Source organism: Balaenoptera musculus, chromosome 8 (assembly GCF_009873245.2).
Source record: "Balaenoptera musculus isolate JJ_BM4_2016_0621 chromosome 8, mBalMus1.pri.v3, whole genome shotgun sequence".
Lineage (NCBI taxonomy): Eukaryota > Metazoa > Chordata > Mammalia > Artiodactyla > Balaenopteridae > Balaenoptera > Balaenoptera musculus.
In genome coordinates, this window is record NC_045792.1 from 9,024,541 (window position 1) to 9,048,377 (window position 23,837).

At 43.5% G+C, this 23,837-nt stretch overlaps 2 protein-coding genes across 4 annotated transcripts in view; one reads left to right on the forward strand and one right to left on the reverse strand.

Moving 5' to 3' along the window:
• The window catches only part of SIAE (sialic acid acetylesterase), a 35,944-nt gene extending 28,373 nt beyond the window's left edge, over positions 1-7,571 (forward strand). For all 3 annotated transcript variants that reach the window (XM_036860609.1, XM_036860610.1, XM_036860611.1), the window contains 3 exons: positions 3,308-3,465; positions 4,724-4,913; positions 6,325-7,571. In XM_036860609.1, coding sequence (XP_036716504.1) covers positions 3,308-3,465; positions 4,724-4,913; positions 6,325-6,576 — 600 coding nt within the window. In that variant the 3' untranslated portion in view covers positions 6,577-7,571. The remainder of the gene's footprint in view (positions 1-3,307; positions 3,466-4,723; positions 4,914-6,324) is intronic.
• Positions 7,572-10,363: 2,792 nt separating this feature from the next.
• Positions 10,364-21,853, reverse strand: TBRG1 (transforming growth factor beta regulator 1). Its single transcript, XM_036860612.1, has 9 exons — positions 21,399-21,853; positions 19,639-19,709; positions 18,778-19,010; positions 18,058-18,194; positions 17,616-17,762; positions 13,875-13,972; positions 13,521-13,631; positions 12,997-13,142; positions 10,364-10,718 (listed from the first exon to the last, which is right to left on the reverse strand). Exons 1-9 carry the CDS (start codon positions 21,546-21,548, stop codon positions 10,573-10,575), a joined length of 1,239 nt encoding a protein of 412 aa, XP_036716507.1. The 5' UTR covers positions 21,549-21,853; the 3' UTR covers positions 10,364-10,572.
• Between the last annotated feature and the right edge of the window lie 1,984 nt (positions 21,854-23,837).

Here is a 23,837-nt window from a genome sequence, read left to right on the forward strand (position 1 = left end):
GCGGAGCACAGGCTCCAGACACGCAGGCTCAGTAGTTGTGGCTCACGGGCCCAGTTGCTCCGTGGCATGTGGGATCTTCCCAGACCAGGGCTCAAACCCGTGTCCCCTGCATTGGCAGGCAGATTCTCAACCACTGCGCCACCAGGGAAGCCCCAAATTGCACACTTTTTAAGGCTTTGAACATGTCCTTAAATTTTCCTGTGGAAATGTATCGATTTGTATACAGTTATACTCTTAGCAACCATGTGTGACAGTGCCCACCTCCCCACACCCTCCCGAACTTGCTGTTATCCCTCCCAGCCCTGAGAATGAACTGTGCTCTTTCACTCACTCCCAGCCCACTGTGCATGCTCTCGGCCTGGAACAATCCTTCTCTCCCACACTTTCCTACCTAACTTTTATCGTCCGTTAGCCTGGATATCAGTTAGGAAGCCTTCTGCGACTACCCAGAGTCTGTCCCCATATGGGTGACTGCTTAGTACTGTTCACTTCCCCTTTTTACTTGTATGTATGTTGTGCACATGACCACATTTTCCTGGATCACATTTATAACCCCAGTACCACCTAATTGGTCGGCACTCATTAAATATGGCCCGACACACAAATGAAAAAATATATCAAGAGAAACCATACTTTCAGTTAGCGGTACCTCGTCAGAAAGATTCTGCTCTCAGCCTTGTCTAAAAGGAATAAACATATTTAACCAAGTTCATAATTGCCTTGCCTCACCTGTTCACGTGACCCCTCCGAGACCTAGACGTCTTAGCAGTTTAGTAGTTCTGACTTGTCTAGAACATAGGAATTAACCAAGTAAGATGTTACAAAAACAAGGCCCACCTCACAGCATAAACACAAAATAGGCTTTAATGTTTGAGTTGGACACACCTACTTGCAGGCGTCCGCCTCTGAGTGTCCCCCAGATGCTTTCCTCTCACCATCCTCCTATTCCTCTACCTCATCCCATTTCATGTACCTTTTTTTGGATAAAGATTTTTATAGACCTTCTTTCCACTTATAATTACTTTACAATCATTTTCTTTCTTCTTCCTAACATTTGTTTTGACTTTGAACGAGAATATTCTGCTCATTATTTTCAAAATAGCAACTCCTGTCACCAGTCTGTATTACTGTTGGTGGAAACTATTTTTTTTGTCTCTCAGCCTGTGTACATGGTGATTTGAATGTGACTTCAACCGATGCAAGCCAAAAATATGTTTAAATGCTTATTATATGCCGCAAACTGTGTGAGGTACTAGAAATATAGCATGAAGCAGAGAGACCTGGTCCTTGCATTTGTGCGTGTGGTGTAGCGGAAGTCCCTTAGCCTTGGGTGTCAACTTTATCATCATCAACAACAGTATGTTGGTTGGTTGGTTGTGGAAAACTGGGAATATAAATGTTTAACTTCAAAGGGAAATGGCAAATTCTGCAACATAATGGCTCAGAGCATGGTCTGGGGATTCGAATCCCAGCTCTGGCGCTTCTCTAGCTATGTGATTTCGAACAAGATATTGAACCTCTTTGTTTTTTTAAGTATTAAATGAGTTAGTCCATGTAAAGCCTGGCACAAGCTAGAGAATGTCAGTGTTTATTATTATTAATGAGAGAAGTCAGAAAATCTGGAGGGACAGTTGGTGTGTAAAGGAAGATGAATTGACTTGATGGAAGGACCGAGTGTGAAACAGTGGTGGCAGTAACTAGAGCACAGTTAGAGGCAGGACACGAACTCCGTGGAGAGAGCAGGGCGAGACACCTGTGTCTGAGTAGAGAGGTGAGCGGAGCCGGGGAGAGAGAAAGAGGAGCCGGGGTTTAGGGACTGGAGACCCTAGGAGCGTGCTTTTTGAAAAGGGTTTTGGAGGAACAGCAGAAAGCACTGCAGACGGCAGATGCCATTGTGAAGTCCTCCAAGTGTGCCCACTTTTATATTCTTCGGCTATTATATGCCTTCTTTAGCAGTGATTAGTATTTCTACTAATCCCTGCAGGAGACTGAGCAAGTGCCCTGCTTTATCTCAGGAAAAACAGGACTTTCATGCGAGTGTGGAGTCTGCTGGTGCCCCCGTGAGGCCAGTGTGTAGTAATGCAGCCGATGAAATTGGAGAATTACTGCAGGAATTCTCAGCAAACTGCCATTTTGAGACAACTTCCTAGGCCTGAGTGGCTGTCGGTAGCGTTTCTCCCTCAGCGCTTCAGGTTAGTACTCACCCTAGACTTTGTTGCCACGATCCTCATCATGGCGCTGGTTGGTGAACACGGCTCCACTTTCACTCTTCTTCTGGCTGTTGTGTGGGAAGAAGTAGGGTCACTTACTGGATCTTTTTATTGCCGTTTTCTAGTTCTCATGACATTTCATTGTGCAGCTTCAGCGTCTTTTATCATTTCATATGTTAAAGCCAATTTGCATAAGAGATTTTAATAAGAATCAAGTGGTGGGGAAATGTACTTCTCTTAGCGGGAGAAACCGCAGAGCCATATGGCAAGAGGGTGTGGCTCTTGGAAGGTGTGAAGAACTGGGGTCCCTGATGCAATCCGCCAGGCACTCAAGGGCAGGTTCCTCTCTGCTTCCCTACAGCGCTTTGCCCTGGGCTGTACACAGAGTTGTCGGTGACCGACCTACTGCTTTGTAACAAGCTACCTCAGAACTTCGGGGCTTACCACATCAGCCACTGTGTTTGCTCCTGATGCCATGGGTTGGCCAGGCAGGGAGGGCTCAGCTGGGGTGGCTCATCTCTGCTCTGTAACTTCAGCCGGGCTTGCTCATGTGGCTGCAGTTTGAACTGAAGGATCTAGAATTCACATGATTGGCCCCTCAGCTGGGATGGCTGGGATATTAACACCTCTCTCCTCATGACCTTCCAGTTTCCAAGGTTGCTCTCTCCACATTTCTCCAGCAGGGCAGCTGGACTTTGGTTACATGACCATCTCAGGGTTCCAAGAAAATGAAATCTGAAGGCAAGGGCTCTTGAGGCAAAGCCTCAGAAGCTGCACACCATCACCTCTGCTGCATTGTTTGTCAGAGCAAATCACAGGCTTAGCCCAGGTTCAGCGAGAGGAGAAACAGACTCCACCCCTTGCTGAGAGGGGTGGCAGAGTTCCATTGCGGCGAGGGGGATGAGAGGTTCAGCCACAGGGGTGAGAGGCTCCGTAAGTACGTGTTGGATGAGCACGGGAGTGAAGCAGAAGCAGGGTCTTCTTGTGAAAGACTCTAGTGTAGGTTTCTTTTTAAAAATTTTTAATGTTTTTCCTGCTTTATTGCAGTGTAGGTTTCTGATGAAATAAAATGCTGATGCACAATGTCTACTTTCTAGTTATCTTCATATTTGTCTGGTGCAACCCCAAATGATGGACTTCCCCAGATCCGTTGGCATCAAACAGCAGACTTTGGCTATGTCCCCAACCTAAGGATGCCCAACACTTTCATGGCTGTAGCTATGGATCTCTGTGATAGGAATTCGCCTTTTGGCAGGTGGGTGCTTCTTGGGCTTTGTTTGAACAATAATATATGTTCTTTGTCTGTGGCCTTCACTCTGATGTTCACTTGTGAGGGGGCCTGAGGATTGGACATTAGAAGCATGATTTATCAGTCATTCACACTGGATGTGCTGCAGTAACCAAAAACCCTCGCCATCCCAGTGCCTTGATGCCACGGAACCTTATTGCGTGTTCACAGTCCATGTCCAAATAAGGTCAACAGAGAGGCTTTGCTCTCATCGTCATTCACAGATCCAGAGCGACAGAGGCTCCAGGGTGATCTGTGCTTCCACATGCACCTACGGTCTCACGATGGCAATTAAATGCTTCCACCCAAAGCAACACAAGTCACTTCTGCTCACATTGCACTGGCCAAAGCAAGTCCCACGGCCATGCCTGTCTTCAGCGAGAGCAGGAAATGGAATTCTACCATGGACTCAGAGGGGGACTATCTGGATGACTACCCTGATGTAAACAGCCCCTATGATTACCACCCGCTAGCTGTAGGATACCAGGGGATTTCAGTGTGAAATGGAGCCCAACACAGCGTGTCTGGATTATAGTAGGAGCCTGAATGAACATTTCTTTCTTTCTAAATTTTATTTATTTATTTATTTATTTATTTATTTATTTCAGCTGCGCTGGGTCTTTGTTGCGGCGCGCGGGCTTCTCTAGTTGTGGTGCATGGGCTCTAGAGCGCGCGTGGGCTCGGTAGTTGCAGCATGCGGGCTTAGCTGCAGTATGTAGGATCTTAGTTCCCTGACCGTAGATCGAACCCGGGCCCCCTGCATTGGGAGTGCGGAGTCTTAACCACTGGACCACTAGGGATATTTATTTAGTTTTGAATGAATGAATGTTTATTGAATGAACAAATAAAACCTAGAGGGGACCAAGTTAATGAACAGCTGATTCACATGAAACACAGGACTTTTAGTGGTTGCAGCAGTCTTACAAGAGCTCTCCTAGGTTAGTTCCAACACCTTCCCTCCCTCCCTCCTTCTCTCCCTTTATTCCTTCCTTCCAAGTCCTCAGTTATTTCAAGGTTTCCGACCCATAGAAGGCCCAGAGCCCCATCTGTGGTTACAACTCACCATTTCTCTTAGGCTGACTCGCCACAGATCACTGGCTATTAGATTCAGTCAACTTTATTCTCACCTTCTTAAAGGGTGCTTTGTATAAGATTTCCTTTTTTAAAAAATGTGATTATTGTTGAGCCCAAACCCAAAGTTCTCTACCTCTTCTTTATCCTGTAGCACACACCCTCGAGATAAGCAGACGGTGGCCTACAGGCTGCACTTGGGGGCCCGTGCCGTGGCTTATGGGGCGAAGTTGACCTTTCAAGGACCACTGCCTCAGAAGATAGAACTCCTGGGCGACATGGGGCTGCTCAACCTCACATATTCCCAGCCAATCCAGGTGCAGAGGCACAACAAGATATTTGAGGTGAGAACTGCAGAAACAGCAGGGGCTCATCCTGTGGAGGGGGTCGGGATTTCCTCCACGCCGAGGCCCACCTCTAATTATAACATGACTACGAGGCAGGTTTTGGTTGGTCAGGGGCTGAGTTTATCTCAGAAAAACAAATAAGCAGCTACTGATTCATTCACTTAGAGGCAATTTTGATGGGACCACCAAGGAAGGGAAGACGTGCCCACGTTGAAATGATACTCCTTTCGCATTTTCCCTCCCAGAGCAACCATCTTTGCGTGAAAAGGACCTGTGGCTTTATCTGTGGGCACCTGTTGAAAGGACCCTTGCTCCAGAATGTTTCCCTCATCCTTAGACATCTTTTTTTTGTCGCCACTATCCTAAATTCTGATTTTCTTTGGAGTTGAGTCTCTCCTCTAAGAGGTTGAAGCTTGGTGATTTGCAACTTAGTATGAATTACTGTAACGGAACTCTGTACTTGCTTCTAATACCTGGTGAGGATCATTCCACTGTGGAACTGGGGCTATTGATTAAACAGCTTATTTAGCAGTTTTCTAAGGTCGGGGTTGGGGGTGGAGGCATTCCCAGGTGGAGCATTTAAATGAGTGTCTTTGGGAGTCCCGAGGCCGTTAGGCGGTGGCGGGCGGTGAGTGAAAAGAGGGCCTTGGAGGGGGGCATGAAAGAATGTAGAAGACAAACTTTAATTGCACAGGAGCTTCTCTAGGACTGTTCCTCCTCTGGAGCCCTAAGCAGAGCATCCACCTGCCTCAGGTGCTTCCTCAGCACCCACTCCGCCTAGCTTCTCTGCACGCCGGGTTGTAGGCGAATCCTAGCTCCAAGGAGTCTGTGTTGAGTTCTCCTCTCTAGTCCACAGCTGGCAGCCTGCCCATCGTCTGGACCTGGAATCTTAGCTGGGACCAGGACAGAACTGAACCTTGGGAACTGGGTATTTTATGCTCCCTTCACCAGATACATTGCTTTCTGACTTGAGAACAGCTTACCATCCAAAGTTCCTTTGTGCCCCTTCTTCATTCCCCAGCTCCTTTGGGAGACGGAGAGCAGCACAGCGGTGGCTCGCTTTACCCAGATTCCTGCCTGCTTTGCTGTTTGGCCGGAGGATCGCAGGAAGGTTGTTCAGGGGAGCCTTCCCTAAATGTTTCATGACTACACTGCCTTGTCTCCCTCAGTAATTTAATGTTTTGCTTACTGATTTAAGCTATTTATTTTAGCACGTGAACTTTTATTATGGATCTGTGGCTGTGCTGAGCAGACCCAACCTGGACTCAGGTTTGCTCTGGTCACTGCAGGAAATGTGTCCGTGGCTGCGAGTGGCCACTTCTCTTTCAGTCTGTCTGAAGAGCAGTCCCGCCTCTTGGCATATCCTCCTGACTGTCCTAACTGTTCCTGTTTATGACTCTCCTGTTAGATCTCCTGTTGCAGTGACCATCAGTGCAAGTGGCTTCCAGCTCCCATGGACACTTTCTCCGCCCAGACGCTGGCCCTGAACGTCAAGTCTTGTCGTGACAGCCTGGCTGCTGTTCGCTATGCGTGGACCGCGTGGCCTTGTGAATATAAGCAGTGTCCCCTGTACCACCCCACCAGTGCCCTGCCAGTCCCTCCCTTCACTGCTTTCATTACAAACCAGATTCCCGGGTATCGCAGCAAGGTTGCTAAATGATTTCGTTGCAGTATGATCACATCTTAGACGTAAGTGTGGATCCTTTAGATTTGGGCATTTAGGAGTTTAAATGACAGCTGTTGCTTTTTAATGGAAATTAATAGAACTGCCTCATCGACAGTGCCCGGCTAGCACATGGCTGTTTCCATATTCTGAGATGCCAGGGCTGGTAGGCAAATGACACGCTTGTCATTTGTCCTCCAGTTGGGCCAGGTATCTGTATTAGACTAATTCCAAACTACAAACAAACAACTTGAATCTCAATGTCATTCACTTCCCTTATTACTGGGAGTGAAATGTCTTAACACTTTTGTCCCCTTACCTCCAGACCGTGGAAACTCAGGGTTGGAAGAGATTTTAAGGCCATGCAGGCCGGCTAGCATTTATGTTTTTTTCTATAAAATATGAGAGGTGGTTATCAAATTTCTGTATAAAGTTTCCCTTCTAAACTTCCCAACAGTTTTTCCTCATGTGGAACTGAAATGTTTCTTCCACTACACAACAATCTTTCAGAGAACTGATTTCAGCCGTGTTTTGTTCCAAGCTGAAAACAATTCTATTCCTTTAGTCTAAATAATGCTAATGTGAATGTTTAACAGAAAAAAACCAGAATCATGTGCAGGCATTTTGGGAGGCGCTAAGGGACGGCCTCAAGGAGGGATGAGAAAGGCAGGCGAGGTGGAGCAGCCCATGGGGAGGCCATGTGACCGCAGAGGTCATTGAGAAGCAAACAGATATCAGGCTCTTTAAAGGTAAGAGGTTTAACTATGAAAAGGACAATCCAGATGGAAGAACAACGTGAGGCTGAAAGTAAAGCTACACGATAAGCATTTACAAAAATAATCTAGATGGGACAAATGTGAAAGAGGGCTTCTGTGTATACTATTAAGAATCATAATGCTGTTTATTGGTTGATTGATTGATTAAGAACAGTTAAAGGCACTTGACAAGTGTCTGTAATCTCTAAGAAGCTGGAAATAAAAGTATAATCATTAGTCATGTGTACACAATTCCTCTCTAGTCAAAACTGGGTTATGAATGGGCTTGCAAATTGTCCTCTGAAGCTGAGAAAGGAGTGAGACTTACTTATCTGTGGGTAGTTTCCATTCCCTTAATGTGAAAAATGAGAACGAAAGCATAAGCATCACTCTCTCCGTACCTGTACCCCAAGGGGTCCTGGTGTAACTGAAAAGTAGGAATGCTTCGTCAGTGCCAGGATCTTAGTAAAAAGCGAAACAGCTACACAGCTTGCAAGGAACTCTGCTCCTTCGAGGACTTCCCAGCGCACAGTTGGCTCCTAACACCCAAACCTTGGCCTCCTACTCATCTGGCCTAACGGGAACCACAGACCCAGTAACAGACTCCTGAGAAAAAGCGAATCTACTGTCCACTCCTCCTCACCACAACACTCATGCGCGTGGCGGCTGTTCTAACTTGGAAGAAGCTAGAAACAGTTCAGCGCTCCAGGCCCAGGTTCCCTTCACCCCCAGTAAGCTAGGGCACACAGTGTAAAAAGTTAGGTTTAGGGGATGGATATCTTAATGAAAAGTCATATGAAAGTTTATTTTTAATGGTTGAATGATTTAAAACATTCTGTGGGAATTCAGTTTATTTCCCAAATGAAAATAACTTTTTACTGTTTGAAAAAATCGAATTCATAATCACTATAGAAGACTTGGATGCTAAAGAAAAGTCTAAGTAAGTAAAAATCACCACAAAATTCATCATTTGGAGACACTTAATATCTTGGTGAACATCACTTGATTTGTTTAGGTCACATTTTAAATACTACTACATGGTATATTATTTTGTAATCTGCGTTTTTGACTTATTCTAGCAAAATAATTTTCCTATGTAAAGTGAAAACAGATTTAGTTCGTTTCAGTTTGTGGGAGCTCCATGTTTTCTTTAACCAATTTGCCATTAGTGGACATAGAGGGTTTTAAACAAAAACTGTGATAACTGTTACGTGCAAACACCATACCGCACTTAATTCCTTAGGGTCCTTAATATGGAATAACGGGTTTAAGGATAAACATGTTTAACATTTTGATACCTACAGCTTAACCCTCCCAAAGGGTTCAACAGTTTACATTTCCACCAAGGCGTAGTCCCATTTTTACCCTCATTTTCACTGACATTGGATGTTGTCAAACTTAAGAAATCTTTAACCCATTTTTTCCCTCATTTTCACTGACATTGGATGTTGTCAAACTTAAGAAATCTTTAACCCATTTTTTCCCTCATTTTCACTGACATTGGATGTTGTCAAACTTAAGAAATCTTTAACAATCCAGTAGATGAAAAGATTTTTAAGTATGCTAGGGCAGTGTTTTTCAAGTTACTTAAAATGATGATCCACAGTAAACCATTTCACATCATTCCATGTATCCCCATGTGTATTGTGTGAATAGTATATAAACACCTATATACACACTATAGTTGAAACCAGTTTCAACCTTCGACATGCAATGCATTCCAATATGTTCTAATTGTCTTCTAATTTAATTTTAAAAGATGTGGGTCTTGATTGCCTAAGTTTAAGAACAACTAGTGTGTTGAGATTTGTAGTCTGAAAAAAACACTGTTCTAGGAAAGCTACAAAATGAATACTTATTAAAGTAAACCGCGCACAAACTTACATAAATTTTTTTTAATGTCTTTCTTAGAATGACACTCACTTTGAATCCGTGATTAACTCAGGCTGTAACAGAATGGAAAGATATTGGTTATGTGATAAAAGCAGCATATACCATTTCTGTGTAAGTGCAAATGGCTTCAGGCACCTTATGCAGAGAAAAAAGAAAAAAGAAAAACATTAACAGTTTTGAGTAATCTCCTTTCTATCCCTGATTTGCTATTATCCAAATTTTACTATTCTTTTTGCACTGTAAAAGCTATATATAAACTTGTAAGACTATAATTAAGAATCATAAAATTAATGTTAGTTACTTCAGTTTCTGACACTTTGCAGTGGTCAGTGTGATGTGCTCTAAATGCTGCATCTGATCCCTCCCTCTGCCATCCAGATACAGTCCTGTAAGATGCTAGGCCCATGTGTCTCCTCCCCCGTCAGCAGCTATGGACGGTAGCACAGTGACAATCCAGTTCTCACCGCCTTCCCCATTCTTCTACTTCCGGGGTCCTTTTGTTCCTTCCCATTCCAGCCAGCCCTGGTACCGGGCTGGGTGGGCAGCGAAGCATCCCACAAGGCACCGTGGAGTTGTACTGGCTGGGATTAGGTGTTGTGGTATGCCTCTACCTTCATGCTGTAAGTAGAGTCCAAAAAATTCAGTTATACAGAATGCGGAGTTACATCATTACACGACTAACGAACTGCTGGGGTGAGTCTTGTTACGGAGGATGGGAACCAATCACGTTCTATCTAAATGTGTTATCATGTGGTTTAGCTAAAAGCCCATTCTCCAATAAGGAGCCACAAAGGGAATGTAGGAAGGGTTAGAGAGGATTTTTTGATCCCCTTGTGAAATGTGAAGAAGATGCACAGTGGGCCCGGGACTGGACCTTGCAGCTTGGGGATAAGCAGGATTTGACTGTGGTGACGCTGCCATGAAAGGAAAGCAGCAGCTGGCTGCCAGGGCTGCGACTTAGTATTCACTGCCCTAGGTCAGAATCAAGGGTGCAAGGTGGTCAGAATCTTACTGCCTTCCTCACGAGTCAGCAGCCATCTCTCCCTCTGGTTTACAAAGGACTTAAGTTTACCTCAGGCAGAGCTAAGCCAGAAGATTACATCCTGATTACGACAAGATGAAAATAAGCAGAACTGTCAAGAAAAATTTATTACTAAAAATAAAGCAGCTGAGTTTTTCCCAGGAAAGCTGTCACCATGGGAACCTCCGCGACAAAATGTGTTAATTTACTATCTTCTTCACTTCTTCACTTGAGTCGCTGCCTTCTTCCATAGAGTCTTAAGTTTTAGTTTAAGTTAAAAAATCCATCCTGATGAAAATGATGTGGTTATCGATCCCTTCCTGTTCAATCTGAAGACTGAGCTGGGCTACACTGCGACGGAGCCTTCAGGTGCCGTAGGTGGGTATCTACCAAGGGTTCATGTGTCAGGAACATGGGTTGATGAGAAGACACAAAGGCTGTAGGCTGAAGCTCTGGGAGGTCCAAAGATCCTGGAGAAAAAAAGTTCCTTAAGTTCCATTGCTGCCTGGGAATCTCAGGAGACTGGCTTGATCAGACACATACATGTCCTTTTAATTCTTTCAACTCTTTTGCATCTGTCAGCCCAGTTTTGCCCTTGTTTGGTAAGACAGGACAGATATTTACTTTTACAATGAAGAAAACTGTGGCTGAAATACAGCAAGTGGTACTGGAAAAATTGGACAGCCATATGTAAATCAGTGAAGTTACAACACACCCTCACACCACATACAAAAATAAACTCAAAATGGCTTTAAGACTTATTATAAGACATGACACCATAAAACTAGAAGAGAACACAGGCAAAACATTCTCGGACATAAATCGTACCAATGTTTTCTTAGGTCAGTCTCCCAAGGCAATAGAAATGAAAGCAAAAATAAACAAATGGGACCTAATCAAACATAAGTTTTTGCACAGCAAAGGAAACCATAAACAAAATGAAAAGACAACCTATGGACTGGGAGAAAATATTTGAAAATGATGCGACTGACAAGGGCTTAGGTTCCAAAATATACAAACAGCTCATACAACTCAAAAACAAAAAAACAACCCAATCAAAAAATGGGCCGAAGACCTAAATAGACATTTCTCCAAAGAAGACATACAGATGGCCAAGAGGCACATGAAAAGATGCTCAACATCACTAATCATTAGAGAAATTCAAATCAAAACTACAATGAGGTATCACCTCACACCAGTCAGAATGGATCATCAAAAAATCTACAAACAATAAATAATGGAGGGCTTCCCTGGTGGCGCAGTGGTTGAGAATCTGCCTGCCAATGCAAGGGACACGGGTTCGAGCCCTGGTCTGGGAAGATCCCACATGCCGCAGAGCAACTAGGCCCGTGAGCCACAATTACTGAACCTGCGCGTCTGGAGCCTGTGCTCCGCAACAAGAGAGGTCGTGATAGTGAGAGGCCCGCGCACCGCGATGAAGAGTGGCCCCCACTTGCCACAACTAGAGAAAGCCCTCGCACAGAAACGAAGACCCAGCACAGCCATAAATAAAAATAAATAAATAAGTAAATAAATAAATAATGGAGAGGATATGGAAAAAAGGGAACCCTCTTGCACTGTTGGGGGAATGTAAATTGATACAGCTACTATGGAGAACAGTATGGAGGTTCCTTAAAAAACTAAAACTAGAGTTACCATATGACCCAGCAATCCCACTCCTGGGCATTTACCCAGACAAAACTATAATCCGAAAAGATACATGCACCCCTATGTTCATAGCAGCACTATTTACAATAGCCAAGCCACTGACAGATGAATTAATAAAGAAGATGTAGTATATACACATACACACACACAGGAATATTAGCCATAAAAAAGAATGAAATAATGCCATTTGCAGCAACATGGATGGACATAGAGATTATCACACTAAGCAAAGTAAGTCAGAAAGATAAAGACAAATACCATGTGATATCACTTATATGTGGAATATAAAATATGACACAAATGAACATATCTATGAAACAAAGACTCACGGACATAGAGAAAAGACCTGTAGTTGCCAAGGGGGAGGGAAGGATTGGGAGTTTGGGACTAGCACATGCAAACCAGTATATACAGGATGGATGAACAACAAGGTCCTACTGTACAGCACAGGGAACTACATTCAATATCCTGTGATAAAACATAATGGAAAAGAATATGAAAAAGTATATGTGTGTAACTGAATTGCTGCTGTACAGCAGAAATTAACACAACATTGTTAATCAGCTATACTTCAATAAAATATTTTAAAAAAAAGAACAAAACTGGCTGAACTAGATCAAGTGACTTGCCTAGGGTTACACAGCACAGTAGGCAGAGACAGAGAAGTTAATTCTATCTTCTTATTTCGAGTCCAGAGCTCTCCCTATAGGACTTCTATGCCGGATCCCCTGATCACTCCACTCATTTGTGGGAGGGAATCCACGGAACATAGGCAGGACCAAGGCCATGACCTGATCCCCTTTACTACATCTGAAATTTCAGTCCCACAGTAAACATTCCCTTGTATTCTGCTTAGGTCTTATTTAGGTTAGAAAATGAGACGCCCTAGTTTCTCGGTGAGCCCTGCCTCACCATGATCTCAGCCACGCCCTGTGGCTTCTGCGAGGGCTGCCCATGGCCGGAGCAGGGAAAGCTTCTATCACTCACTGCCCAGATATGGGATACTCAGCGATGAACAAAGAGGGGAGGGTTGCCTAAAAATGGTCAATTTTCAAACCACAAGGGAAAAATAAAAGATACCTTGTAGAATGGGATCATCATGATCTTTATGGAAGGTCTGTCTCTGAAAGGCTTCAAAGCTTGTAGCTGCATCATTCTCTAGCTGTCCTTGGGGCGGCAGCAGACTGTCTCCAGGTTTGCACACGTCAAACTTCACCCACTGGTAACTGCAGGACCAAAGGGACCATTACTGAGTTGCCTGTTGGCCATACAACCCACTCTTCCCTCCAAAGGGATCAGGTACTTTTTTCTTTAGGTCTCTCCCATATATATCTGAAAAACGTATTAACTAACCAAAAATGAAAAGCACACAGACAGGCTTCTTTAGTGACACTTATTCTGCAGGACTTCCCAATCCATTTGCTGTCATGGTGCTCACAGATGATAACGTCAGTACAGTGGGGTGCTGGCTCCTGCTCACTGTGCCTTGTGCACAGAAGCAGCTCATGAAACAGATGAATGAGCAGAGCAGTGACCGCCAGTTTAGGTCCCTGGCCCACTGATCATGGAGCTTCTTTCAAGGGAATGGATTTGACCCCACTTACTTGACGCATTTTCGAGCTCCTGGACAACTCTGGATCAGGTTGTGGATGGTTGGATGAGAAAACCCAAAAAAGTCAGCTCCAGATGGATGCATGCTGGGCATTAGTTTCCCCCTAAATAGGAGAGGGAGAATTTTAGCTTGAGAGCTGAGAGGGAGATGAGAATGTGGGTATGAACACACGGAATAAGCTTTCCAAACTTGGATACTCTGGAGACTGTAGCTGCTAAGGCATTCGAAGGACACAGGATAGCATTCTATAAAATAAGGGATCTCTACTCATTAAAAGCAAGAGAGAAGGCCTCACTGTACCCAAAGTGATCTTTTTAGCCTGTCTCCAAGCTGTTGGTCAACTTACATAGCAGCACTTATGGTCCTGAGCAGTTCTGCATGACAGGCATCTGCAGAAGAGCTGACAATGGCATTCTGGGGATCATCTTCAGGAACAACTTCAAACTGAGAAATATAAAGGAGCAATGAGATCAGTCTTCAAGAAGAAGAACTACCGCTATTACTCTTTCTTCACTCTGGAACCTGAAGCTGAGTATACCAGGTAGGAGGTGGGTACCATTCCTAGAGGGCTGTTAGAAATTCCAAGCCAAGAAAACAGAGAAAGTCTTTTGACTGTTTAATTCTATACTGTTTGCTCGACTCCTCTCCAGAGGCCAACACTTAATGTCTTATATACCTTTCCAGATGCTTTCTTATCCACTTACGTACATTTGTAAGTATAAATACAAATGGTATTTTAAAAACAAATGAAATCATTCTCCACATAATCTTAGATTTACTTTACAATGCCTAGGAAGAGTATAGGCCATTTTGACTGCAAATCGCCATTTCACTTTACTTTTTGAGTTGTAAAATATCTTATTTATAAAAAGAAACTGTTAAATCAAAATTATACTAATACTGAGGAATTTTTGCCAAGAAAGCATTTTTGTAACAAGTGCTATCTACCCAACTTAATTCCTTGACCAGTTTTCTATAAAGTTCACGACGTTTTGCAAAAAAAAAAAAAAAAAAAAAAAAAAAAAAATTTCTGTAACAGGTTCTGTTTAGTCAGTTAAATTCCTTAACCAGTTTTCTATAAAGTTCAGTTAAGCAGTTTCCAGTTTTTCAATGTTTAATAAAATTATTCCACACAGAATTAATTTTCTCTCTCTCTCTCTCTCTATATATATTTTTCTCTTTTTCCCCCCCAGTGATGTGCATTATTGATCATTTTTTTAGAATCCAAAAAGCAAACCTTACTGAGTACAGTTTCTACTGCTGTTAGTTTTCTTCTGTGGTTATTTCATTTGAGTCAATTTTCCTGTGTCAATTTTAGAGCTCTTTCAATTTTGTCAGTAATTACCTTGTGAGTAGTTTTAGTCAATGATTTTGTTACTTCAGTGACATGTTGCAAGTTTAACATTGTGATGGTTTATACTGATTTCTCAGCTAATTCATGAAAAAACTATAAACAATTATCTTTAAATATTTCAGGATTGCTCTTCTATTTGGTATTGATCATGCCAATTCCAATTTTTTATATTGTGTGTAAACTATATATTCTATTTGAGCAAAGAGCAATTAAAAGGCCAAAATGTAGTATTTTGGTTTTGGGATCTTTCCCTACTTCATTCTTTTAACTGCCGTATAATATTACACAAGGTGGATATATCTTAACTTTTAACCATTCTATTGGTGGGTATTTAGATTACTTTTAACTTCTTGCTATTGCAAACAATGCCACAATTACATTGTTATATGTAACTCTTTTGTTCACATTTGCACATTTCTCTAAGACATACTAGAATATCAAGAAGTATTCTGGATCAAAGGAGTCACACATTAAAATTGTTGATATTGCCCAGCTGCCTTCCAAAAAAAGGAACTTTACAAATTTTCCCTCCTACTAATGCCGTTTGTACTTATTTTCCTACATGCTGGCCAACATTTGCTATTATCTATCTTATATTTGCCTATGAGAAAAAATAAGATCTGTTTTATTTGCATCTCCCTAACTACTAGTAAGGTCTGCTCTCATCGACCATCTGCACTGTTTCTGTGAAATGCCTGTTTTATCTGATTGCTTTTTTTTTTTTAATTTTAATTTTTTATTTTTTAAAAAATTTATTTATTTATTTATTTATGGCTGTGTTGGGTCTTCGTTTCTGTGCTAGGGTCTTCTCTAGTTGTGGCAAGTGGGGGCCACTCTTCATCGCGGTGCGCGGGCCTCTCACTATCACGGCCTCTCTTGTTGCGGAGCACAGGCTCCAGATGCGCAGGCTCAGCAATTGTGGCTCACGGGCCCAGCTGCTCCGCAGCATGTGGGATCCCCCCAGACCAGGGCTCGAACCGGCGTCCCCTGCATTGGCAGGCAGACTCTCAACCACTGCGCCACCAGGGAAGCCCATCTGATTGCTTTTTTTTTTTTAATTAATTAATTAATTAATTAACTTTTGGCTGTGTTGGGTCTTCGTTTCTGTGCGAGGGCTTTCTCTAGTTGTGGGGAGCGGGGGCCACTCTTCATCGTGGTGCGCGGGCTTCTCACTATCGCGGCCTCTCTTGTTGCGGAGCACAGGCTCCAGACGGCGCAGGCTCAGTAGTTGTGGCTCACGGGCCCAGTTGCTCCATGGCATGTGGGATCTTCCCAGACCGGGGCTCGAACCTGTGTCCCCTGCATTAGCAGGCAGATTCTCAACCACTACGCCACCAGGGAAGCCCTGATTGCTTTTTTATCTTAGACCATAAGAGCACTTTATCTGGATATTAATCCACTGTTACATATTTTCTTCTTGTTTGTCGCTTTTAACTTCGATTATGGTGGTTTTTGTCATTCAGAAGTGTTTAAATTTTTAATAGTCAAATCTGTTACTACTTTCCATTATGGCTTCTACTTTTCACATCTTGCTAAGGAAAACCTTTTCACCTCACCCTAGGATTATAAATACATTGTTCTATATTTTTTTAACATATTTATAGTATAAAACATTTTATAAAGCTAAAGCAATTAAAAGCCATACTGGCATTTATAGACAAATAGATAAAACAGAATCATCTGGAAACATACTCAAGTATTATATGTATTTAATATATACTAAATGTGTCACTTGATGTTAGGGGAAAAAAATTGAAGCTCACAATGTACCTGAAAATAATGTCTGTATGGGTTAGTGGCTTAATAAAGGAAACAAAAAAAACCCCACAGACTTTTTTTTTTTTTTTTAATATTTTAGCAATTTGTCTTTCAGAGGAAATTAAGGACCAGCTTGTCAATTACCATTTACATTCTATTAGGATTTTGATTAGATCTTCCTTGAACGTATAGATTTGTTATAATTATTGCTACAATATCGAGTCTGTCTGTTAGAGCACTTTCTAAAGAGAAATGCTGCATGGCCAAGGTCATCCGAACTCTCAGCTGCATCCGACAGCGTTCTAACCAGGATAGGAGTGATGCAATACTGTCCACGTGTGTCAGGCAGGCTCTCAGCTTCTGCTCAAAGGTTCCTTCCCTTGCTTCTATCTCCTTCCACCCCATTTTCTAGCGATCTGTAACATCATCAGACAGTGAAGCCTGGAACTCTGAAAATGGTCTATTTTCCCCCAGTGATCAGAGGAGACTGGGAAAGTGAACTGTCTTGAACCACAGCACTGAGAAGGATGAACAAAGATACTTAATACAACTAGGATTCAGGTCTCCCAGGTCCTCAAGACTACGTGCAGTCAGAAACTAACATGCGGTTTCTCTGCTATCTCCATCTTGGTCCCACCTGAATTGGCAGAGTGTCAAACTAATCTTCCCTGAACGTAGGCCTGCACTTTACAAACAAGCAGCTTGATCAGGCCTCATGTGGTCACCATATTGACATTAGCACCAGCACGGTTCAAGGGAATGGGTGTCAGTAGGACAATCACACAAATGCAGATTTACATCCCAGCTCAAATCACTTATTAGTAGAGGTGTGACTGAGGGCCAATCACTTTCTGCATCTTACACACTATCTACCTTGTAAAGTGTCTGAATAGGTAATATATATTAAATGCGTGTCACAGAGAAGGTTCTCAAAAAAAAAAAAAGAAAACCAGCAGTTATTCTTAGAGTGGGTACCTGAGGCTGTGTGCCACCGTCCTTGATCTGACAAGTATACAGACACTCCTGGTCTGGGGTCTTCATGCTGGCGTATACCCGAGTACTGCAGTAGCCCACAGGGTAGATGGCACCCTCGTCATGGAAGCCAGGTCGGTCGGTGATGATCTATAAAAAAAGATTCCCCCAACCGGCCACTGAGGTCACCAGAGAATGTAGAAGTCCAGGGTACTGTGGTAGCCTTTAGAACCACCTTGGGGCTGCAAAGAGTGACTCAAATCAGAGAGAGAAAGAGCGTAGGATGTGTAGCAGACAAAACTGACCTGGTTTCCTAGGGACTGGAGATTTTCTGGGGTTGGTCTGGATCAGCAAGGGGCTGCTGCTAACGGGAACAGGGAGGGAAGGCTCAACCCCACTCCCATATTTCTGATTCTCCTCTCTCTTTATCGCTGGTCTCACTCACCTCCCCCAGGCTATATACTGTTAGACCCCCCAGTCCGATGGGGAACACAGGCCGTCCTGAGGGATCCAGGGCAATGGGCTGAACCAGCTTGCGAGCACCTGCCTCCATTTTCTTTTTCTTGGATGTTTTCTTCAGAACTGAAACGCAAATCTGGGGTCACCCACTTTAGGCCCTTCCCAGCGTTGAGGGGAAGGGAAAACTCTGCACGATGCTAAGAGCAATAAGCCAATCCTGGCTCTACACACTCACTGAATGGGCACACGGGACTTCTCCCCAAAGCCCTGAGTAGCCTTCTAACCCCCCACCTGGCAGCAACTAATTTTGGTATCAGTGCTTAGTATCTAAAAGCCTTATACTTTTTTAAAGCCTCTGACTTCATTTATAAGGTCAGCAATTTCCCAAGTCATCTGTGTGCTCAAAAGGCCACCAAGCCCATTTCCCTGCCTCTAGGAAAGACTGAACTGAAGGCACCCAGAGAGTCGGGTGTGTAGGAGAAGGGGGAGGCCTTGGCCTGCTCCCATCACGTTTAACCAGGTCTAACTGCAATTCCTCCACCTGGAGTGGCTTTAAGACACTTGGTTTTCAAGGGCTACCAGGGCTGCTTAAGGACCGGGTGAGAGTTTAAGTCATCTCTGTGGCCGAGTGTCTACCAGTTAGTACCAGGTCTTCGTCATTAGTTGTTGAGCCACTGGGGAAACTGATATCCTCTCCCCAAGGTACCTTCCAGTTTGTTGTTCTCTTTGCCTTTTTCTTTTTTCTCCTTCTTGGATTTCTTCCCAAATGGTTCCTCAGCTCCAGTGCTAGGCCCAGAAATCGGCCCAGCTCCCTGGATAGTTCCCACAGAGCTGGCCACACCGTAAGTCAGGGGCAAACTGGAGCTGTGGGAAGGAGCTGCAACCTGTGCTTCCCCTTCAGTTAGAGCCTGGAGCTGGAGGAGCTTCTTTAGCAAGTACCTGAGGTCGGGAAGGAAAGGGAGCAGAGGTATGAGCTTCCGTTTTATCACAATTCCATATTTTATTCAAGTACTGCGAAAAGCCAGAGCTATATACAAAGATTATCGCATTCACAAAAATAAGGTTCTTATTGGACCCTGGGATAAACGAAGCTCCAGAGAATAATACTTCAAGAAGCTAAGGATAAAGGATTATAGCGTATCTCTTTTGCACCTGGAGAGCTCTTCTAACTGGATGTTGGAAGGTGTTAGGCTTCTGAAGGGCATGTACCATGAACTGCACATGTACATATACTCACGGAGAACTACATATGGAATAAACATCTGTAGAATGAAATGCAGTTTCTTTTATCCCTGGGCTTTTATAACCGCAGAGTTATAATAAAATTACTTATAAGATGTGGCAAGAGGGTTTTGTCAGAGAGATGAATAGAGCTGTTTCATCATCATGGTCCAACACGACCTGGGTAAACAGGAACCAATACCATAGGTTGTGACTTTCTCTGTACCAGATTAGTGGCCAGTGGGCTGTGCAAAGTACAAAAATCCCGATGGAAAATTCTTAGGAGCAGTAACACCATATCAGTCACCAAAAAATGTAATTCTGAACACAACATGAACCAGCTCACCGTCTTTCTTCTTTAGCTTTAAGAAATTTTTCCTCAAGACGAGCAATTTCATCACAAATAGCAGCATTTTCCTTGAAGAAAATTTTCAATATAGTCACACAAAATGAATAAAAGATCAAAGTATTATGCTGAGAAGAGGAGCTATATTCCAAACCAAAGAAGTCTGTGTTGCTGGGTGAGAAGGAAGAGCTAGTCTACCTTGCAGACAAACTGTAAACAAACCTATAAGTAAAGGTAGGGTCAAGTTCTAATGTGGGCAGAGTAATTAGATAATTTATAGAAACTGGTGCACCTTCGAGTGAAAAGGGGGAGCTATTAATGATTTTTCCAGAACAATATGGCAAAGTAGGGCTGTCCTAGGCAAACCAAGACATATGGTCACCTTCATTAGGGTAGCCTTTAGCAGAGAAAAGGGCATACTGCTCAAATCATAGATGCTTAAACTCAACCCTTGTAAATATGGGGAAGGTCCATTCCCAAGTGCCTTGACTCTTGGGGAGCTTACAAAGTGAACCTAACCCAAAGCATCCCATGCAGTATGAACCTTAAAGAGAAAATATGGATGGAACAAAATCAAGTCAAGTCTATAAAACTCTTAAATTTCATAACCTATTAATGTGTACTCAAGCATCAGCTTTCTCTGCTGACGATTCAATCTACTTCCCAAGCACAAGTCCTGAGGGGGCTGCTCCAAACTGGATGTGCCATAGTAGGGACCTCAAACTCTGAATGTTCAAAACAATATCCTTGTTCTTCACAAAACCTTCTTCATAGACTTGGTGGAACCAGTATCCTAACAACAGAGGTGCCAAGCTGTAGGTACCTTTGACATTTAGGGAATAAAAGAAAGGTAACATAATTAGATACTAAATCCTCTCAATTCTGCTTTTCTTATTTCTCTCCAGTGTACATGGCAAGTGCCAAATAAATGTTTTCGGAATGAATGCTCTGATTCCCAAAGCTTTCCTTATGCTTCCAAAAAAGCTGAGGGATGTTCTAGCTTTTGGTAGAAGAAGAGGTAAGGTAGTGGTGATTCAGATGTGGGGAGATATTTGAGACACCTGCTATTTCCAAGCACTGAGGTGAGCTTGCGCGAGCCAGAGTATTATAACACTTAGTTGTGGCTGGAAAACCATTTCATTCATTCATTCAGTAAACCCAGTGCCTCTACAATAAAAGATCGGGAAGACTCAAAAGAGGTTAGAAGGGGGGATTACTGAAAGCTTCATATGCCTGTTCATGGAAGGGGTCAGTTACGGGTATGCGGGGTGCTTGGGAAACAGGCTGCGTAATGGAAGTACTAAAGAAACTAGAATCAGGTGTTTGAGTTGGAGCCAGGGCTCTGACATAGTGCCCTCGAGCAAATCATCTCTCGGGGCTTCAGTGCTGCTATTTTAAAAATAGCGCCTCATTCTCAGGTTTCTCTGGAGGCTCAAAGACATTTCCAAGAATTCTGCGGTAATAACGATAATAACTAAAACTTATTAGCACAGCTTCTAGGTACCGAGCGCTTTACTTTCCTCATTTAATCTTCATTAAGTCTGCAAGGCAGTTATTAGCTCTCATTTGCAGATGCGGAAACAGGATTACAGGAATTACGTAATTTGTCCAAAGCACAAGGCTAACAAAAAGTAATGTACAATGTAAAACCTAACACTATATTAATACTGTCACTCTGGGAAGGGGAACAGTTCGGGGAAAGATTTCGCGAGTTAGGAGAGGCTCGAGGCTGAGAGGGGCTGAGCGCCGGTCACACTCACAAACACCGTGGCTTTGGCCGCTTTGCGCAGCCGCAGGTACTTGAGCCGGTACTTCTCGTTCTGGCTCTTCTTCGGGAGCTTTTTCATCCTGGCCTTGCTGGACTGCAGCGGGGCCCGCGGCGAGGAGGCCAGGCCGCCCAGCAGGCTCATGGTCCGGCCCCGCTACGGGGGCTCCAGGGAGCGGCCGGCATCAGCTCCTCGGCCGAGGAGTGGCCCCTAGCGCCGGCTTTGTGTGCTCTTGGCTGGTGGAAGCGGGCCTCTAGGAATCGACCTCTCTAGAACATTCACGAGGCGCAGGGATGGGCCAGAAAACCTGCAACCGAACCCGGCTCCCGGTGCCTCCCTGCACTTCCGCGTCTGCCTCGGAAGTCAGCCGTGACCGGAACTTACGTCACGGTGCCGGCCGCGCGTAACTTCCCGGGCTGGGAGCTGGGTCCTCTCGGTCCGGCCGATCCTCCGCTCGGGAAGAGGGGAGGGGAAGGGGAAAGGGAAGGGGAGGGGAAAGGGGAGGGGAGGGGAAAGGGGAGGGGAAGGGAAAGGGGAGGGGAAGGGAAAGGGGAGGGGAAGGGAAAGGGGAGGGGGAAAGGGGAGGGGGAAAGGGGGAGGGGAGGGGAAAGGGGAGGGGAGGGGAAAGGGGAGGGGAGGGAGGAGGAAGGGGAGGGGAGGAGGAAGGGGAGGGGAGGGGAAAGGGGAGGGGAGGGGAAAGGGGAGGGGAGGGGAAAGGGGAGGGGGGGGGAAAGGGGAGGGGGGGAGAAAGGGAAGGGGAGGAGAAGGGGAGAATCTGGTGAGGAGGAGGGCGGCTGGAAACGACTCCTTGAGACTCGCGTGTGTGTGCTTAGCTGAGGCGTGTTATTGTTGAGCTAAAGAGGAACGCACAAAAACCTTCCCGAAGCCAATCTCATACACGCTTCCGAAGCCCACCCACTGCGTTTCAGTACCACTTTTCCGCACTTGGTACAGACTGGCCTTCCCGACTGTAGGATGCACTCCAACGCATTGCTGGGACTGCTGCTTTCCCTACTTTCTTTATACAGCTCGCATAGATGTTTCTTGAGGGCCTGTTACGTTGTCCTTTTACTGGGAGCTGGGATTACAGTGGTGAATAGAAAAAAGTCCTCTGCTCTCAGATTAGGATTTAGTAGGGAAGATGGAAGATTTAACCGGCACTTTTAATAACATGCTTGCACTAAGTAGGCACTGAGTAAATATTTGCCTAATGAAACCAAAAATATGTTTCTGTACCTAAACTTATGTATATAGCTCTAACTTTATAACCAAGGTCTGTCTAATCATCAAATAAATAGTTCTTTAGAATGCAGTATTGGTAAATGAGCTGGGCTGGAAGGCAGAAGGCTTGTAGTATTCATTTTTCGCCCAGCAATGCCACTAACTAGTTGAGTGAGCCTCTGGGTCACAGGTTTTTCCTCTCAAAACAGAATATAGTCTTTAGAATAATGAGGTGGATAGTTATAAACTGAAAGGTACTCTACTAATATATAATTACTGTTGTATATACTCAAATTTTAGACTTCTATAATTGTATACGGAAATTAAGGAAAATATGTACAGAGTTAAAACACTAAGTTCAATAAATTACTGGAGAAAAAACTAACGCTAAAATAAGTAACTTACAATCAGTTCAAAAAAAGAGGTTTAGAACCGATAACCCAGGTACTTCATTTCTGGAATTGTAAGAATAGTGACAAGAGTCTTGACAAAATGGTTTTAACACAGAGAGAAAGATTACAAGAGTCCTTTTTGTCCATTCATATTGAAAGCTGTCCTTTTGGAACTCACGGTTCCAGTATGCTTTTACAAACATACTCAAGGCAGCCATATAGATTCATTTTTGGAAACTGCCAGGAATACTTTTTTACAAAATATCCATAATCATGCCTTTCATACTATAGATTGGCACTTTACCTTGGAACCAAATATAGGTAGTTCTGACTAACAGATTTTCTTTCTTTCTTCTTCTTTTTTTAACCCTTATTTGCTAACTGTCTGATTTATTTGCTGTTCAGCTGTATTTTGTCCTTGCAGGCTTTATTTCATTAGAAACATTTCCTTACAATTTCTAAAACATTTAATGCAAAATTTAGAAATTTAGAAAATACAGTGCAAAGAAGATTTTTAAAAATTCATAATGCTGCCACACGAAGTGAATCACTTTTAACATGTATGTTTAATTTTGTATTGAAGTATGGTTGATTTACAATATTAGTTTCAGGTGTGCAGCATAGTGATTCAGTATTTTTGCAGATTATACTCCATTCAAAGTTATTACAAGATAATGGCTATGATTCCCTGTGCTAGACAATATATCCTTGTTGCTTATCTATTTTATATGTAGTAGTTTGTATGTTTAATATTTTAACGCATTTTATATAGGTTAGATCATACCAAACAGAATGTTTCCTCATTTGTTCACTTATCATT

What these genes read in the sequence shown, in the direction of transcription:
- TBRG1 (XM_036860612.1), bottom strand. Translation starts at nt 21,548, where the DNA reads ATGAGCCTGCTGGGCGGCCTGGCCTCCTCGCCGCGGGCCCCGCTGCAG. An exon ending in CAGTATATAGCCTGGGGGAG is followed by an intron (nt 17,763 to 18,057) that starts GTGAGTGAGACC and finishes CTTTTTTTATAG; the next exon opens with ATCATCACCGACCGACCTGG. An exon ending in AGGACCATAAGTGCTGCTAT is followed by an intron (nt 13,632 to 13,874) that starts GTAAGTTGACCA and finishes TCTCCTATTTAG; the next exon opens with GGGGAAACTAATGCCCAGCA.